The following is a 19,830-nucleotide window of genomic DNA, read 5'->3' as shown; positions in this document are numbered from 1 at the left end:
CAGCCCAGCTATTTTCTTTATAAGAAAAATAGAATATTTTATTATTAAATATTTTTGTTGAAATTCTTTCTGCCCAACCTTGTTAGTGGACTTTAATCCTGACACCCCATCCTTCAGTGGCTACCTTGTTACCAGGTTTATAATACTGGAATTGCTAAATTTGGGGGTTTCTGGGAATGTTCTATATTGTTTAAGGTTCACTGTTAATGTGGCCCAGAAGGCAGTGTGAGCTCAGTATATAGGAAAACTGTTCACACTTCCCACTATACCGGGGGAAAGGTGTTTAAAAGTTGTAATGTTTTAATTTTCTCACAGATCAAGAATGCAGTTTTTATTTTGTTTTTATTTATTTATTTTTGAGACAGAGTCTCACTCTGTTGCCCAAACTAGAGTGAGTGCCGTGGTGTCAGCCTAGCTCACAGCAACCTCAAACTCCTAGGCTCAAGCAATCCTCCTGCCTCAGCCTCCCGAGTAGCTGGGACTACAGGCATGCGCCATCATGCCCGGCTAATTTTTTCTCTATATATTAGTTGGCCAATTAATTTCTTTCTATTTATAGTAGAGACAGGGTCTTGCTCTTGCTCAGGTTGGTTTCAAACTCCTGACCTTGAGCAATCCATCCACCTCAGCCTCCCAGAGAGCTAGGATTACAGGCGGGAGCCACCGCGCCCGGCCAAAAATATAGTTTTTATAAATTGCCCAGAGCCACCCTCAAATCAGATTAAAACTGAATCAAAGAAATTATTTATTTTTTAAATTTGCCAGCAAATGAGGACAAAGAAATTCTTGATCTGACTTTGCCATTTATTGAGCATTTCATTGAGAAGAGACACATGGTCTTCTCACGAGGCTTCCCAAGTTCTGTTGGGAAGTTATAATCATCCCTCAGTATCTTGGGAGATTGATTCAGGGACAAAGTCCACAGATGCCCAAGTTCCTAATACAAAATGGTGGGCATAGTATTTGCAGATAACCTACATAATATCCTCTCACATACTTTAAATCATCTCTAGATGACTTGTAATACCTAATACAATGTAAACACCATGTAAATAGTTGTATTGTTTTTAATTTATTTGTTTATTCAAATATTTTCAACCCAGGGTTGTCTGAATCTGCCAATGTGGAACCCACAGATATGGAATGCCAACCATAATTACAATTTAAAAAGACATTTGCAAATCAACACAGCCTGAACAAAAGAGTGGTTGCTAAGTTTCCAGCCTGACCAATAGAAATTTCTTCAAGGAAAGATCAGGGGCCCACAGCTAGATGTCAGAGTTAAGGGGTTCAGGTCAGGGTTTATCAGGTCTAGGATTGCAAAGGCATGTAAGATTAATAACCAGTAAAGATGAAGTCAGAATTCTAGTAAGTTTTCTAGGTATTTTCCTATTACTCAAAATCAAGGGTCAGTTTGTTAGAATAACTGTAATGGAATTACATTATATACCCATAAATTAGACAGGTCTTTCCCTTAATTATTCCCAATAGCCCTGGCTCCAGTCAGAAATAGGAAACTTTCTAACAATTGCTTAACATTTGACTTCGTATATTTCATGCACTACACTCTTATCATACCCTACACTTCTTCTGAAGTATTTCTCACCACTCTCATTAATTCACTGACAATTTGTCTGCCGTGTTCCCAGCTGGCCTGTCAGTGCCACATCAGTCTCATTCAGCGGACGTCCCAGCATGGCACTTAGTGAGTGAACAATGGCACTGTATTTACCAGATATTGTTAGGTGAGAAAAACGAGGACACAACACCACTATGTAGTGTTCTACTGGTGATATATTACCTGAATCTGTCATGACAAAACATCAAACACAAATCCAGGAATGAATTGTTCTGTAAAATAATTGGTCTGTACTGGTGAAAAATGTCAGGGTCAAGAAAGACTGTTTCAAGTTAATAAAAAAGGCTAAAGAGACATGACAACCAAATTTATAGTTTTTCCCATTATTGCATCCTGCAAGGGGAAAATTTACTATATAGGACATTATTGGGAAAATGCATGAAATTCACTAGACAGCAAGTTAAATATTGTATTAATGTTAAATTTCTTGAATTGGGTAACTGCACTGTGGTCATGTAAGAAAATAACCTTATTTGTAAGAATACACTAAAGTACTAAAGAGGTAAAGGGGCATGATACATATAATCTACTCTCAAATTATTCAGAAAAATGTGGGGTGTGTATGTGTATATGTGGGCCAAGGGAAGAGAGAGAAAGCAAATGTGACAAAATGTTAAAACTTGGTGACTCTGGCTAAGAGTATATAAGAGTTCTTTGTACTGTTTTTGCAACTTTAAGTATGAAATTTCAAAGTTAAAAAGCAATCAACCAAAAATAGCTACCCTTACAACAAAATCAGCACACACACACACTTTCTTCCTAAGTACTTTTAGCACAGTATTTTAATATATCTTTTAGAAATAAGATAAGCCTTAGCTTATCAGGCAAAAGTTTTTTTATTTACAGGAAATATACACACAAATTCTAAAAGTGTGAAGTTGCAAACTATAAGCAAATTCACATTTCAATTAATATGAAAAACTGAACCATGTGTAAAATCATTTTTAAATATCTTCTAAGTTAGAAAATCCTTTCTTAAATAAGTTTTCATATAAAGTCAAGTCCTTGTGACTTAAAGATGGTTTTACAGTCTTGAGTGATTTTAGAAAGTGCTCTTGTTTCACTGCGGTTGCTTCTAGTCCATTTTCTTGCAGAGCCAGCAAGGCAGCCTATAAGAGATAAGCAATAAGAAACAGTTACTTTACTTCATTTTTTTTTATATAATATATGGTAATACTTTAAATCTAAATGCAACATCTCAGTCTCACTTCACAGGATTCCAATATTCATGTCACTAAAGACATTAAGTTAAAAAGTTAAATAAGGTGATTGAAAATCCACTTAGTAGACCACAATTTCTTCTATATTACATTCTAGCTTTAAATGGGAAAAAAGCAAAAGCAAGCTGCAGAATATATACATTATGAACACATATATTTTTAAAGATGAAAGAATATCTTCTTGACCTCAGAGTAGGAAAGTCTTTAGCTGGCTCTGATCCTAAAGGAAAAGATCAAACCACACCCTATGACCCAGCAATTCTCTTTGTAGTTATATACATATAATATACATGAATACACACAAAGACTAACAGACACGTACAACATTGTTCATAGCAGCATAATTCATAATAGGCAAAAAGTAGAAACACAAATGTTCAAAAATAAAAGAATGGATAAATACAAAATATTCATATACTACAATGTTATAGAGCAATGGAAACAAATAAATTATGGCTATACATAAACCTGTGGATGAATTTCTTCTGCAGTTAAAGAAGCAGGCAGAAAATAATATATACCATATGGTTCCATTTATATAAAGTTTAAAAGCAGGCAAAACTAATATCCAGTGTTGGAAGTCAGGACAGTGGGTCCCTTTTGGAAGGAGGCAGGGTACAGACGTTGGGAATGGGTCCAAAGGAATATTCTGGGGTGTTGATAATGTTCTATTTCTTGATGTGAGTAGTGCTTATGAAAGTGTGAACACTTTATGTTAATTCAAGAAACAGTATCCTTGGCCAGGTATGGTGGCTCATGCCTGTAATCCTAGCACTCTGGGAGGCTGAGGCGGGAGGACTGCTTGAGGTCAGGAGTTTGAGACAAGCCTCAGCAAGAGCGAGACCCCATCTCTATTAAAAATAGGAAAAAAATTAACCAGGTGTGGGTGGCACATGCCTGTAGTTCCAGCTACTCAGGAGGCTGAGGCAGGAGGATTGCCTGAGCCTGGGAGTACTCTAACCCGGGCAACAGAACAAGACTCTGTCTCAAAAAAAAAAAAAAAGAAAGAAAAAAGAAACTATTCTTATGATCTGTGTCTTTTTGTGAATGTTGTATTATATTTAGTAAAAGTTTATGGAAATGGAAAAACCTACAATGGCTTCTTTTGCCATAAAAATAAAATGCCTTAAAGTGGCTTACAAGGACCTGTGTGCTATGGACACTATCCACTTCGTTCAGCTGTGTTTCTTGCCATTCTCTACTTTAAGATTTAATAAAGTCACATCATCTCTTACCTCTAATCATTGGCACATTTTATTCCCTCTGCCTCAAACATTCCCCCTTCCCTATCTTAGCTAACTCCCTAATCATACTTCCAATTTCAGTTTATACATCCCCTCTCTCAGAGAGCCTTCTCTGACATGCCAAGTCTGGACTGGGCACAACTCACTACGTACTTCAACTGCCAATTCAGTGCTACGGTTTGCCTCTCTGTACCCCTTCATCCAACTGTAAGCTATAAAGGAAAAGGTCACACATAGATGTTTTTTAGTAAATACTGCTGAATCAAGATTTGAATAGATGAAGTGTTTTGAACAATAGATTTCTTTACTAATCACTTACTTCTTTGCAGAGGTTTCTAAGATCAGCTCCAGAAAAAAAACAGGTTTCTTCTGCTAGGTTTTCTAAGGAGACATCAGTCCCTACTGGCATGGTTTTTGTGCAGACTTTTAAAATAGAAAGCCTTCCCTGGAACAAAATAATAAGTATAATAGACAATAAGTAAAGTATAATAGACATTAAAATTTCTGGGAGGCCGAGGCAGGCGGATTGCTCAAGGTCAGGAGTTTGAAACCAACCTGAGCAAGAGCAAGATCCTGTCCCTACTATAAATAGAAAGAAAGTAATTGACCAACTAAAAATATATAGAGAAAAAAATTAGCCGGGCATGGTGGCACATGCCTGTAGTCCCAGCTACTCAGGAGGCTGAGGTAGGAGGATTGCTTGAGCCCAGGAGTTTGAGGTTGCTGTGAGCTAGGCTGACCCCACGGCATTCACTCTAGCCTGGGCAACAAAGTGAGACTCTGTCTCAAAAAAAAAAAAAAAAAAAAAAAATAGACATTAAAATTTATTTTTCAGACCCTTCAAAACCTGATAAAAGCTCAAGGAAGGAAAAAAATTCATCCTGTGTCTTTCACCACTCCCTGTCAGTGGCTCGGATGTTGAGGGCAAAGTATTTACTGATTGACTGACTGACTGGATACTTTGCATAATCTCTGTAATCTCAGATTTTTCTACTATAAAATAAGGATGCTGACCCAGATAATCTCCAAAACCCTTTGTAACAATTTAAGATTCCTCCATTCTAGTTGCAAGATAATGTTGAGTAAACTCAAGACACTCAGTATTTTGAGTCTGCTCACACCTGTCATCCTAGCACTTTGGGAGGCTGAGGTGGGAGGATGGATTGGGGCCAGGAGTTCGAAACCAGCCTGAGCAAAAGCAAGACAACATCTCTACAAAAACTAGAAAAATTAGCCATGCATGGTGGCTTATGCCTGTAGTCTCAGCTACTTGGGAGGCTGAGGCAAGAGGATTGCTTGAGCCCAGGAGTTTGAGGTTGCTGTGAGCTGTCATTATGCCACTGTATTCTAGCCTGGGTGACAAAAAAAAAAAAAAGGTAACTAACTTACTTTTAGGCTTCTTTCTCTGAAAACAGAGCCAGAGTATTTAGCAAAAGCAGATCAAAACTATGATTTTATGAAGGACCACTAGGCAGAGAAGAATGTATAACCCAGTATGAGTAGGACACCACGGATATCTATATTCAATTCTGTTGAGCCCCTTAGAGCACAGACGCTGATGCATTGTTAAGAATGCTCACACACAGTAGACGTGTACAATGATTACCTTGTGGTCTGGAGGTGGAATATAGATAATCTTATCTAATCTTCCAGGTCGTAACAAGGCATCATCTAACACGTCAGGTCTATTTGTTGCTGCAACAATCATGACACTTCGACTAAAAACTTCTTGAAACTCTAAGGAAAAACACACAACAAATGATTGTCAATAAGTTGTTAATTATTAATGTTTTTAAAGTTATAAATCAGAAGGTCCATTTATTTTTAAATAGGGATATCCTTTTCTTAGGGCCAGAATGCTTATACCCCCTTTCCAGACCACCTTCTTGATACTAAGGTACCCTAGAAAAAAATCGTTAATTAATCAAAGAGCTACTTTGTGTGCATGGTAAAAGGAGTGGCTAATCCTGAGAGACATTTCTTCATGTGAGAACCACTGAAAAGCCTTGCCCACAGCAGAGAATGCCTATCTGGTGACCTGAGAGCACATAAGCCCCCAGCAAATGATCACAACTTAAACGGACTACTGAAAACACAGCCGCATTATGACTAACAGGCAGAGATGTATGGCTATGAATAATATATCCCTAAAGAGGGAAATTTACTTTACTTTTTATTTATTTTTCTTTCCAGAGGCAGAAATAATGACAATTAATCTAAGTTGCAGGTACAACAATCCTGAATAAAGAAATGTCCATAAGCAGATGGTGCAAGGCCTTACACACACTAAGCATTCAAAATCATTTGTTGAATTGAATAATCAGAGTAACTCTCCAGTGACATCATCCCTCACAGTAGTGAGTTCCCTGTATTTGTAAGTATTTTTGCAGAGGCTGGGGGAATACCTGCTAGATACTATATTAGGAATTCCTGCATTATGAGATGACTGACTTAAATAACCTCGTGGGTCCCTTCTAATTCTAGTATGATATGTTCCTAAGGAGCTATAAGATTCTCCTTCCATGTGACAATTGTAAAAATGGGAAACAATTAAGAAAAGAGGAATAAAAGAAAAAAAATTGCCAAGGATACCAAACTCTATCTGGAGAAGAGACTTAGAATGGGAGGAAGAGGACTTCCAAAGGTCATTTTAGCTTCATTAAAACCATGGAAACCCATTCCTAAAGATACTTAAAAGTTTTCAACTATTAAAATTATTCAAAATTATGTTTTGTTTTATAAATAAAACTTTTAGAAAAGCATGAACAGTGGCTCTTCAGGATATAGAAATAAGAATAAACTCCCTTCTCCATTAGCAATAAGTAAAATTTTATTTCTCATTCTCCCCTCACCCTGTTTTTTTTTTTGAGACAAGGTCTCATTCTGTTGCCTGGTTTAGAGTACAGTGGCATCATCAAAGCTCACTGCAACCTCAAACTCCTGAGCTCAAGTGATCCTCCTAACTCAGCCTCCCAAGTTGCTGGGACTACTGGCACATGCCACCCCACCCAGCTAATTTTCCTATCTTTTGTAGAGATGGGGTCTCACTATGTTGTACAGGCTTATCTCGAACTCCTGGCCTCAAGCAATCCTCCTACCTCGGCCTCCCAAAGTGCTAGGATTACAGGCATGAGCCACCATGCCTGGCCATACTGAGGCAAAATACAATTCACATTCATATATATTTAAGATAATTTATTATAAAATTTATCTCACCTTTCCTAGCCAAATCACAAATTTAACTAGCTTTGTAAAAATACCAAAAGAGTCAAATTGAAATTATACAAATCTTTCTGTGACATTAATTCAGGTATAGGAAAAGCTACAGCACACATGCATTCTATTTAATGCTGGCCTGGATTTTTGGAGCATTCTGGCTAATAAATACCTCTTCATTTTTTTCAGCTCCTTGTATTTACCCTGCTGATTTGATTTACTTCCTCTTCTCTCTATTGTCTTAAGTCCAACACCATCTAATTCATTGAGGAGAACAGAAAGAACTCGTTCTTGAACATCACATCCTGTTTTGCTGATTGATCGAGCTCCCAAGATTGAATCAATTTCATCCAGAAACACAATTGCCGGAGTATTTGCTCTTGCTTGTCGAAATACCTTGTTAGGAAAAAATATATTAAAAAGTTATATGTCATACATCAGTCACGTGAATGTATGTTCTCTGCATTACTGTTTATAACTTAAAATATAAGATTCTAAATGTCTAAGAATTAGAGAATGAATAAATAAAACAAGTAGCCAATGGTATTGTGTAAGAGTTACAAAAATCATTATTTTCAAAGAATATTTATTATGGAATTTCAAAAGTGATAATGTTAAGTTTAAAAAGTAGGATAAAGCTATAGATATATAAAACCTGCCTTCAATTTTGTTTAAAAATAAAAAGGAAAGGAAATTCAACCAAATGTTAATAGTAGGGAGAGGGATTATAGAAGATTTCTTACTTACATTTTCCTGCATTTTCTAAGTTTTCTATATATAAACATGCATAACTTTTATAATCAGAAGAAAAGCTGGTAATATTTTTAAAAATAAGGATTATCCATTAGGCATGAAATAAAAATTCAAAAGTAAACTCAAACACATGAGGAAACAAACAAACAAACCTGAGACAAGACTTTTTCTGAATCTCCAACAAAAGGAGAAAAGAGATCAGCTCCGCTCACTGAAACAAAAGAGCAATGACAGCTTGTGGCCAAGGCCCTCACCAGGGTGGTTTTAGCACATCCAGGCGGCCCATAGAGGAGAATTCCCTTTGGTTGTGTCAGGCCCATCCTAGCAAATTCCCAAGGGTATTTCAGAGGCCACTCAATGCTCTGTAAGTATACAAAAAGAAGAGTCATTTAGTATAACAAAATGTTAAATAATTCAGTAAATTAATTTGTTGATTCAAAAAAAGCTCAGCTACCCATTATGAGCTGGAAATGCAGTCCATTCTCCATACAGCTGCCAGAGATCTTATAACCTAAGTCAACTCACATCCATTCCTGCTTAAAATCCTTCCGTGATTTCCCATTAGAACTAGAATAAGATCCAAATTCCTTATTCACCACAGTTTACAAAGCCTTATATAATCTATTTCCCAAATATCTAGTTTGTTTCTATCTCAGGGCCTTTTCTTGCTGTTCTCTCTGCCTGAACATCCCCCCAAAATTTTTGTGTTGCTATTTCTCATTCAGGTCTCAGCTCAAATGTCATTTCCTTAGAGAGGACTTGGTTAAAGTAGAATATCCTCATCCTAGTCACTATGTTACTGCCCATATTTTGCAACACTTATTAATTCACTATTCTTATTTTTCCATTTTGGGTTTGTCATTCTGATCTGCTACAATGTAACCAAAATTCACCTCTAAATCCCCAACTAGAATGATACCTGCCCTAAGCAGGCACTCAGTAAATGCTGTAAATTAACAACCAGGCCTGAAAAGGGCATTACAAGGAGAAGGAATAGACACAGAGATGCATGAAACTGTTTGACTTAGGGGATGGGAGGGGCTGGCTGCATTCACTGAAGTGTGGAATCCAGTGGGGGGGGGGGGTGGAGTTGACTAGCTGAGTTTGAGATCCCTGAGGTTATCCAGTAGGCAGGCAGCTAAGTAGTTCTTATGAGCAGAAGAGATGTCTACTCTAGATACATAGATTTTTGAGTCAACAATTTTCAGGGGACAGGTGAAGCCCTTGACATCAAGAAAATCTTGATGACAAAGATTAAGAACACAGTCCTGCAAAAAGAGAACTTCCAGAAGCTTCTTGGAGTGCTAACATTTAAGGGAGGGGAGAAGAGTGCTCAGGAGGAAAACTTAACATCTCAAAGCTAAGGAAACTGAGTGTTTCCAAAAGGAAGGGGAAGCTAATTTCTCTCACACATCTTGTGAAGATTAAATGAGATGATGCATAAAAATATTAGTGTATATTGTAAGTGCTCTTATCCATGGACTCAAGGATTCCAGGGTTCACTGGAAACATAGCTCCTGGTTAAGATGAACACATTATAATTGACACTTATGAAACCTAGTTCCTTAGGGCAGGATCACAGGTAGGTGAACTGGCAAAATCAATTTCTGAACCCGCAATGGAGGTTAAGAGGATTTGGAGAGTACTCCCCACAACTTCCATGGTGAAAACCAGTACTAAGTAACCACACAGGCCACAGTGATTGTTCACTGCAACTTTGTGCTTTTACCAGTCCCTGTATTGTATCCACTTACTGTCTTCTAGATCAGAGGTCTGGGGCAAACCAAGACCTGCCACCTGTATTTCTACAGCCCACAAAATAAGGACAGTTTTCACATTTTTTTTTTTTTTTTTTTTTTTTTGAGACAGAGTCTCGCTTTGTTGTCCAGGCTAGAGTGAGTGCCGTGGCGTCAGCCTAGCTCACAGCAACCTCAAACTCCTGGGCTTGAGTGATCCTTCTGCCTCAGCCTCCCGAGTAGCTGGGACTACAGGCATGCGCCACCATGCCCGGCTAATTTTTTGTATATATATTAGTTGGCCAATTAATTTCTTTCTATTTATAGTAGAGACGGGGTCTCGCTCTTGCTCAGGCTGGTTTTGAACTCCTGACCTTGAGCAATCCGCCCGCCTCGGCCTCCCAAGAGCTAGGATTACAGGCGTGAGCCACAGCGCCCGGCCTTCACATTTTTAAATGCTTAAAAAAAAGGTCGAAAGAATAATATTTTCTGACATGCGAAAATGGTATGATTTCAGTGCCCCAAATAAAATTTTATTAGAATACAATTACTCATTTACATACTCTCTACAACTGCTTTTGTACTAGAATGACAGAGATGAGTGGCTGTAACAGAGGCTGCATGGCCCACAAGGCTTCCAACATTTACTATTTGACCCTCTACAAAAAATCTGCTGACCTCTGTCCTAAATTATAAAATCTTTAAAACAAAAAACAGAGAAAAAAGAAGGTTGAGGTGGGAAAGTATGAAAAAGTTTTGATATCTACAGAAGTCCAGTTAAATAAGGACTGAAAAGTGGTCACTGGATTTAGATCTTAGAATTGCTAATGACAGCAGCAAGAGAAGTTTCAGCGCGGTATGTTTTCATCATAAATACACAGACTATTTTTTTTTTTTTTTGAGACAGAGTCTCGCTTTGTTGCCCAGGCTAGAGTGGGTGCCATGGCGTCAGCCTAGCTCACAGCAACCTCAAACTCCTGGCTCAAGCAATCCTCCTGCCTCAGCCTCCCAAGTAGCTGGGACTACAGGCATTCGCCACCATGCCCGGCTAATTTTTTGTATATATATTAGTTGGCCAATTAATTTCTTTCTATTTATAGTAGAGACGGGGTCTCGCTCTTGCTCAGGCTGGTTTCAAACTCCTGACCTCGAGCAATCCGCCCGCCTTGGCCTCGCAGAGAGCTAGGATTACAGGCGTGAGCCACCGCGCCCGGCCAATACACAGACTATTTATCTGTAACATTCCACTAGCTTAAGCAGATTATCTGGTTTACCTGTTTTAACTTCAGTTTTACATCTTCAAGACCACCAATCTGCTCCCAGCCAACAGGCTTGATGTCCATCAGTCCAATGACGCTTCGAAATGATGAGGGTTGAATCTTTTTAAAAGATTCAAGGAAGTCTGTTTCATCAATCATCGGATTGTCCTGATTCTGAAGAAATACACCCAAAAGACGAAAATCAAACAAAAAGTCAGGTGGGCCTTCTTTGTGGCACCTAAGCATAATTGCTTTTTTAAAAACAAGAAGGTACCTCATTCAACAAAATCCTCTTCTGAATTTGTAAATATTTTATCATTATAAAAGAAATTTATTCACAGTACAAAAAATGAAACATCTTCCTGCCAACTCCTATCAGTATTCATCCCCAGTAGACATCAACAGTTTCTTATATATTCTTCCAATGCTTTATGGCAATAAACATATGTATATCTTTTTAAACAGATATACAAATGGGACCATACTATACATATCAATCTGCACTTTTCTTTTTTCACTTATGTTAGAAATCTTTTCATGTCAACTAATATAGCTCTATGTCACCCTTTTTGATAACTGCATTGAAAAATGTACCATAACTACATCTTTCTAACAAACATTAGGTCACTCCCAGTCTTTTGTCATTAAAAACAATGCTGCAACTGAAAGTCCTTGTGCTCATGTTCAGCTATTTTATACAATAATTTCTTCAAAGTAGAATTATTGGGTTTAAGAATATGCACATGTACAATTTTGACAGCTATTACCAAACTGTCCTGCATCAACTTACTCTCATCCAATAATATGAAACTCCTGTTCCTCCCATACCTCTTCACTACTGGATATTACCAGTAGTGGTAATAATTTAAGAAACTCTTAAATTTCTGACAATATGACAAGAAGAAATGGTACTGACTATTGTGTTAATTTCTTCAATTCAGAGTAAGATAGAGAGAATGATGGAATTAGAAAACCACTTTTGCAACCATCAAAGTAGAGGATATTTTGGGTAAGAACTGCATGCTACATATACACAGATAAGTGAAAGTTTGATGAGGACCAGGATATCTCAAAATATCTCCAGACAGATTTGTTATTAGTAGCAAAGGGAAAAACAGTAGCTACATAATGGAGAAACTGGACATTGCCCTGACAGGTTGATCAAAATTAGCATCACCAGTGGGGAGCTAATGGACGTCTTGCGCCTCCACATACAACAGTCTTACGGATACAATGTTGCTTTTGTAGTATTCCCAGTGGGGATGCATACCCTGAACCTGACTTGCATTCAGCTATGACAATGTCAAATGTCTCAGACAAGAAAAATGTTCAAGATTTAAAAAGACTAAAAACTAAATGCAATCCATTATCCTGGATTAGATTCTGTACTAGAGGAAAAAAATGCTAAAAACATTGGGACAATTACCAAAATGAGAATATGAACTGGAGATTTGAGAGATTTGAGAACATTTTGTATCAACATTAAATTTCCTGAATATAATGACTAAATATGACCATACTGTGGTTACATATGGGAACATCCTTGTTCTTAGCAAATAGACATTAAAATGTTAAGAAATAAAGGATCATGATATATGTAACCCATTTTTAAATGGTCCCCATAAATAATATGTGCATATATCCACAGGGGGTAGGAGTGGGGGAGAGGGAGAAAAGAACAGAAAGAGGCAGAGAGACAAAATGATAAAACTAATTTGGCAAAATGTTAAAAATTAGTGATTTTGTATAAAGGGATTAGTGGAAGTTCTCTGTAACTATCTTGCAATTTCTCTATAAGTTTAAAATTATTTCAAAATAAAAAAAAATTCACAGGCCGGGTGCTGTGGCTCACACCTGTAATCCCAGCACTCTGGGAGGCTGGGGAGGGAGGATCGCTCAAGGTCAGGAGTTTGGGACCAGCCTGAGCAAGAGCGAGACCCCGTCTCTACTAAAAATAGAAAGAAATTAATTGCCCAACTAAAAATATATAGAAAAAATTAGCCAGGCATGGTGGTGCATGCCTGTAGTCCCAGCTACTTGGGAGGCTGGGGCAGAAGGATTACTTGAGCCCAGGAGTTTGAGGTTGCTGTGAGCTAGGCTGACGCCACAGCACTCTAGCCCAGGCAATAGAGTGAGACTCCATCTCAAAAATAAATAAATAAATAAATTCACAAAAGAAAAAATAAAGAGTGAATATATACTTTTAAAAAGTTATACTTTACTATTACTCAAATAAATGCAATTTAAAGCAATTAGAGAAAATTTTTCAAAATACAAAGTTTAAAAAAACCTCAAAAGACAATAATTTTTTTTCTATCTCAAGGAAACTGGGCTAAAAGTATTTTTCCTAGTCTTGACTTTACTTACAGCATTGTTTTGCCATCCCCAAATTGTGAAATTAGCAAATAATTTTCATTTTGGCTATTTGGTTTTCTGTTATGCCTAGAAAAGTCATCTTCATTCTAAGATTACATTTTGGAGACTACTTGCAATTTCCTTGATTATTCTAGTGAAGCAAATTTTTTGTTAAAAAGTCCTTACATTTCTATTTGTAATATCTGTATTATATTTATTAAAGTATTTGCCCTCTTACAAAATTCTAAACATTTAGTTCAGAATTTTCTGAATTTTAGTCCACAAATTCTCATTTTCAATAAACTATTTCATCCCACTTATGTAAAATTGTGTAAGTGGATATATATGTACAGAACTATTCTGAACAGCATTCCCTCAAATGTTAACAACTATAATCTCTGGGAGGTGAGGTTTTAGGCAATTCTTTCTTTCTTTATCGTTTTCTATCTTGTTTAATTTCTCACAAAGAACACTATTATATAATTTTTAAAAATAGCTTTCTTAGATAACACCAACTAATATTCAAAAATCCCATTTATAGTTCAAGATCATTTGTGTGTACATTATTTCACTTGATTCTCCATAACTCTTTCAGACATATAAATTCTTTTTCCCTGCACATGTGTTATATGTGTGTTAAACATTTCTAATTCTTCAATAGGAATACGTCACAAAAAGTTTAACAAACTTTAATGTTTTATGTCTGCCCTGGCATAGATGGAGGCAGCAGCAGCCCCTCAGCTGCCTGGTGAGGGAAAGTAAAAAAAGATGGAGTCAGTACCTTCCCAGATGTCTCTGTCCCTTCTTCCTTCCACTTCCCCTGGGTTGTTTCTGAACTCAGCCATCACCTGTGGTAACTACACCTGGGCAGGCCCCTCCTGAAGTAGTAGTGGGCTCCACCCTAGGATGACAGCAGCTGACTGGTCCACCTAAGCCAGACCTGGAACTTCAAAGCAGAGGAAATCCTAAATGTACATCTCTCTTCTCATCCCCTGGCACTCTCATCCTCTCCCTCAAGACATATATTCTCAAACCTTTACACATGGGACTTAAAAAACTTCAAGCAGTTTTTGGTTCTAAACATACACTATGAGGACTTAGATCACATAACTCCTCCCCACCTTCAGTGTAAGAGTAACAGTAAAGGAAAAGGAAATGAGGAGGGTATAAATTATTTAAGAACAAAGGTTTTTTAAAATTTAGAATGACAAATCACCCTTCTGTAGTTCAAACAATTTTGATGTCACAACCAGATTGAAAATTTTGTCCCAGAATCCTCAAACTGCTGAAATTAATTTTTTTCTAAAAGGGTTTAGAGATTTAGGATTATTTATTATATATACAAAATGACTGGATTCCCCAATCAATGGTGCTGAAAAGTATTATATTTAAGCTAATATCTTAAATATTGTTAAGAAAGGTAGTCATGAATCATAGACCTCAATATCAAAGACAAATTTAAATAAAATTCCAGGTGCCCAATCTTCTTGGTTATAAAAGTTTATTTCTCCCACAAGATGCTTATTATTAACACAGGGAAAAATTATATCTTGATGATGGAGAACTCTGACACCACCTATCCCAAGACATGAAAGTTAACTTCAGCAGTGATAGAACAAAGAGATATCAAGGGCTACCTTCACAGATGCCATGAAAAAAACACAGGACCATTTCTGTGATATTCTTGCCAAAAATGCAAAACCTGAATTGAATTATGAGGAAACATCAGTCAAACCTAAACTGAGGAATATTCTACAGAATAACTAACCTATACTCTTAAAATAAAAGGATGGTTCTAGATTAAGGTCTATTTAGGTTAGGTGAAAGTATTGTGTTGGTGTTAATTTCCTCAGCTTAACCACTGTACTATGCTTAAAGTCCTTCTTTTTAGAAACTATACACTTAACTTTCCAAGGGTAAAGGGGTATTGTGGCTGCAGTATATTCTCCAGTATTTCATAAAATATTTGTATATACATAAATACATACACATGAATACAGAATGATAAAGCACACATGGCAAAATGTTACATTTGGAGAATCTGGGTAAAGGGTATATAAAAATTCAAAAAATTCAAAGTTAAAAAAAAAAGTGTTTGATTCTTCTGGGGCCACAGTGTCTTTCTTGGCTGCTCTGGGCTTCAGCACTAGAGAGTTACTATGAGAGTGATGGAAAATTCTCTCAGTAGACCTGAAGGACACATCTTTTTATCCCCACCTTCAACCATATATTTTATTGAGATGTAAAATGTTAACAGCTGTGGAAGCTATCAAATGTTTCAAGAAAATGTACTTACCACTTTTTAGCCCCAAAATTAATGTGACATTAATGAAAAGATTAACATAAATGTTCATAAATACTTACCTTCTCACTATGAAGGAGTGAGTGCATGGCAGCCTCCCTACAGAGTGCCGTCAGGTCAGCGCCAACATAGCCAACTGTCATTTCTGCAAGATGGCCCAAATCAACACCACTGGAGATGGGCATCTTTGAGGTAATGACTTGCAGAATTGCCTTTCTTTGTTTAAGTGTGGGAGTTCCAATGACCACCTATATACAAAGCCAAGAAAAATTTATAGTTTAAAAATAAAATTTCTATGTCCATTTAACAAGTTTTTATTTTTAAGAACTTACTAAGTTCTTAAAGCCAGGGATAGAATTGTAAACCATGGAGTCTAGGTCCCTGCCCTTAAGGAGCTTATTCAGGAGACTAGATGGTGCAAGGAAGAAATCCACTCCAGTCCTGAACAGATTAAACTAAAAAGTGTGCAATCCTATCACAAAATCTAAACATCACTTAGTCACTGAATTTCAAACTATTCTTTAGAAATCAAGAGTCAATTTAGGACCAAAACTTATAAAACAGGACAGCTTTGAATATTCACCTTTCCTAGCAACTCAGGGAGCAGTTGTGGATACTTTCTCAATTGTGGATAGGATGGTGCTGTCTTGAGAAGGAATGAGTAAATCCAGAAGTTAATGCCTGCTTTGATTTAGTTCTTTCCTGCCTTCTGCCTTTTTATTTCAACACTTCTTGAGGCTACCCTTTTACTTTAAATTTTCATTCCAAATCTTATTATGAGTTTAATATGCTTGTAGCAGAACTAGTCTCTTAAGAGTTAACATTATTGGTCCAGCTCAGTGGCTCACACCTGTAATCCTTGCACTCTGGGAGGCCAAGACGGGAGGATTGCTTGAGCTCCGGAGTTCGAGACCAGCCTGAGCACGAGCGAGACCCATCTCTACTATAAGTACAAAGAAATTAGACAAACAACTAAAAATAGAAAAAAAATTAGCCAGACATGGTGGCACGTGCCTGTAGTCCCAGCTACTCGGGAGGCTGAGGCAGGGGGATCACTTGAGCCCAGGAGTTTGAGGTTGCTGTGAGCTAGGCTGACACCACAGCACTCTAGCCTAGGCAACACAGTGAGACTCTGTCTCAAAAAAAAAAAAAAAAATTAACATTATTGATTACAGTACACATCCTCAGGACTTGCGCAACCACACTAATCTTTAATGGCCATCCTGCTTCCCAGAATATTTTGACTCTGAGCACACACACACACAAAAAGCACGTCCTGGCTCACAGATCATACAAGGGCAGAGAATGTGTTCTCTGCATTATAAAGAGCCCCACTGGAGCCTCATCAACTCCCAAACCTAAGAGTTAAACGACTCGGAGCAGCCAACCAGGGCCAGAGAGGCCGCGGTTCCAGAGACAAGGGGCTAACGCGCCAGGCCTATTCACCTCTCGGTCAAATCTTCCGGGTCTGCGTAGCGCCGGGTCTAGCGCGTCCGGCCTGTTGGTGGCTCCCACAACCACTACCTCGCGGTCCCCACGGATGCCGTCCAGCAGCGTCAACACCTGAGCCACCACGCGGCTCTCGGGGGCTCGGTGTGGACCGCCCCGCCGGGGACACAAGGCGTCCACCTCGTCCAGGAAGAGGAGGCTGGGCCCGCGGCTGGCCAGCTCCTGGGCGCGCTGGAAGACCCGCCGCACGTTCTCCTCGGTCTCCCCAGGCCGAGTGCCCTGCAGCGCGGAAGCACTTACTGCCAGCAGGTTCGCGCCCGCCTCCCGGGCCACGGCCCGCACCAGCTGGGTCTTGCCTACTCCGGGGGGGCCCGCCAGGAGCACCCCGCGGGGCACCGCCAACCCTAGCGTGGTCAGGGCGCGGGGGTAGCGGAGTGGCAGGCAGAGGAGCTCCCGCAGCGAATCGGCCGCCTCCGAAAGACCCCCCAGCGGCACCTCGGGCAGCGGCGGCGTTTCAGACGGAGGCTCCTCGCTGAGGCTGATGCGGGTGCAAGGGGTGACCAGCCCGGCGGGATCAGGGTTGGGCGTCCCGCCGACGACGTGCAGAGCGGCCACCGGGCCGGGGGCGCCCGGCGGAGCGGCCACCACGTGGCCCAGGGAGATCGGCCGGTTCCTCAGTAGCTCCTCCACCGCCTCCAGCACCACAGGTGGATTCGGGGCACCAGGCGCGCCTGCCCGCTCCCGCAACACTGGCCACACGGTGAGGCGCCGCAGGGGTGGACAGGGCACCAGCCAGAGGCGGCTCAGGCTGAGACTCTCCGGGGCCCCCACTGCCGCCCCGGGGCTCGCGCACTGCAGGTCCAGCTGCACAAAGCCGTCCGCTCCGTCCCGCCGAGGCCAGGCAGTGCAGAGGCAGGAGCCACCGGCGGGCAGCGAGATCTTCACCGGCGAGCCCAAGTGCGCGCCCAAGGTGCGGAGGGCGGCCGGGCCCAGGCGGCAGCGCTGCGTGCCCCGGTCTCTAGCGTCTGAGGGTAGCAACTTTAAGAGCGGCCCTTCGGGAGAAGGACCCGAGTCCGGACCCATTGCACACAGAAAACCTGGCAGAGGAAAGTGGGACAGGAAACCCACCCGGCCTGTAAAGACCGGAACACCGCTCTCCCGGGCCGGAAACAGGTGGTGCGCATGCGCCGGGAAAGACTTTTGGTTACTGGCGGGTGAGTGAAGGCCAAAAGGACCAATCTGAAAATTAGACTGTGTTCGGGTTCTCTGGGCAGCTGTGGTGTCTGCATTGATGAAATCAAGTCGGCTGCTTCAGAGCTTTATGAAGATAGTCTTCATTACAAGTATCTAGGCGGCAGCGTAAGCTAACTTCACTCGGTCGTTAAGCATGGACCTTGGTGTTTACACATACTTTGGAAGTCACGGGCATTGCACACTGTTTTCCTGGCCTTCGCGCTGGAGCATCACCACTGCCGCTGTTGGAATATCAGCCTAGGGACTTTGCTATTTTGTGTAGAAACTACGACTGTCCCGTGGGCACAGTATTTTGGGTGCTCTGGTGCAAATGTCTTAGGTGACTTGGAGTAACTGATAATACAGCCTTGGCGCCTTTGATAACCAGGGTTCTAACCTGTTTGAGGTCTTTCCTATGGAAAGGCACACTGTGGCATTTAAAATCCCTTGGAGAGGGAAAAGAAGGAAAACTTAGCTATCTGATGTATTTGTAGCTTACCAATGGTACATTTGTTCTGATTCTTGATTTACTCTTTTTTCTTCGGGGACAGCTTAATCACCACTATTTCCGTTCATACGACAAGTGCTTACTGTCTGTTTGGGGCATCGCAGTACTAAGTCCTGTATTAGAGGTGATATCTGTCTATATAACTGAGACAATTGCCTGCTATTATTTTTCCACCTGCTTTCCACATTTCCCTTCCCCGCAGGGAATTCCTCTTTCCTTTTTATCAGCTAGAATACATTTCTTATCCCTTTTAGCTCTCATTAAAAAGAACTACAGATAGTCACAGGCAAGAAAATATGCCTTCTTTTTATTCTACTCACATCTTCCTACCTGTGTTTTTCCCATCATCAATGCAACCCAAATATGTGGGATATCAAATTGATATTTCAGATAAGTTGTTGGAAGATTTTTTTTTCCTATCTATGCAAATAATCAATTACAGACTGTATAGCAATATCCTCTCAGTGGAAAGTACTGTCGGATCTGGGATCTTAAGACCAATGCCAATTCTTGGTCTCATTCTATCCAAACTTCATGGCAGACATTAAGACAGACTTGTTGACTCCACAGCAACTTATCTAGCCTCTACTGTACTTTTCCAGCTCCAGTGCTGGAACAATTTAGGAATCAGGCAATAGCAGGAGGAGGTCCTAAAATGGGTAAGTCACCCACTACTCCCTATGTTCTTCTTTTTCTTATTCTCATTGGCTTCTGTTTTCTCTGGTCTTCACACTTTTCAATAATGTTTGCACTTTCTGAAATACAAAAGCCAATATGTTTACTGCCCCCTATCATGATGCCTGTACCTCATGAAGTTCCTTTACTCCATATCTCCAAGAAGCTTTGAGGATCTAGGAAAAGAAAAGAAGACTTACTGAGGACATGGTAACTGTCTTAAATAGGTAAAGGGCTGCCA

At 39.8% G+C, this 19,830-nt stretch overlaps 1 protein-coding gene across 3 annotated transcripts; it reads right to left on the bottom strand.

Annotated features, from left to right (window-relative positions):
* Window positions 1–978: 978 nt before the first annotated feature.
* AFG2B (AAA ATPase AFG2B) lies at window positions 979–18,346 on the bottom strand. Of its 3 annotated transcripts, none has more exons than XR_001154633.3 (8): window positions 17,171–18,346; window positions 15,787–15,972; window positions 11,083–11,241; window positions 8,225–8,434; window positions 7,492–7,715; window positions 5,710–5,840; window positions 4,423–4,548; window positions 979–2,748 (listed from the first exon to the last, which is right to left on the bottom strand). XR_001154633.3 is itself a non-coding variant. In XM_076004321.1 (8 exons), the coding sequence occupies exons 1-8, from the start codon at window positions 18,254–18,256 to the stop codon at window positions 2,584–2,586; spliced, it is 2,238 nt and encodes a 745-aa protein (XP_075860436.1). In that variant the 5' UTR covers window positions 18,257–18,310; the 3' UTR covers window positions 979–2,583. The 3 variants fall into 3 exon arrangements, 2 of the variants coding, with proteins under 2 accessions (XP_075860436.1, XP_012622168.1); XM_076004321.1 differs by having other exon boundaries at window positions 7,541–7,715; window positions 17,171–18,310; XM_012766714.3 differs by having other exon boundaries at window positions 981–2,748; window positions 7,523–7,715.
* Window positions 18,347–19,830: the final 1,484 nt, after the last annotated feature.

Source organism: Microcebus murinus, chromosome 6 (genome assembly GCF_040939455.1).
Source record: "Microcebus murinus isolate Inina chromosome 6, M.murinus_Inina_mat1.0, whole genome shotgun sequence".
Taxonomy (NCBI): domain Eukaryota; kingdom Metazoa; phylum Chordata; class Mammalia; order Primates; family Cheirogaleidae; genus Microcebus; species Microcebus murinus.
Note: the sequence above shows the minus strand (reverse complement) of the source record. Positions and strands in the feature narration are given on the sequence as shown.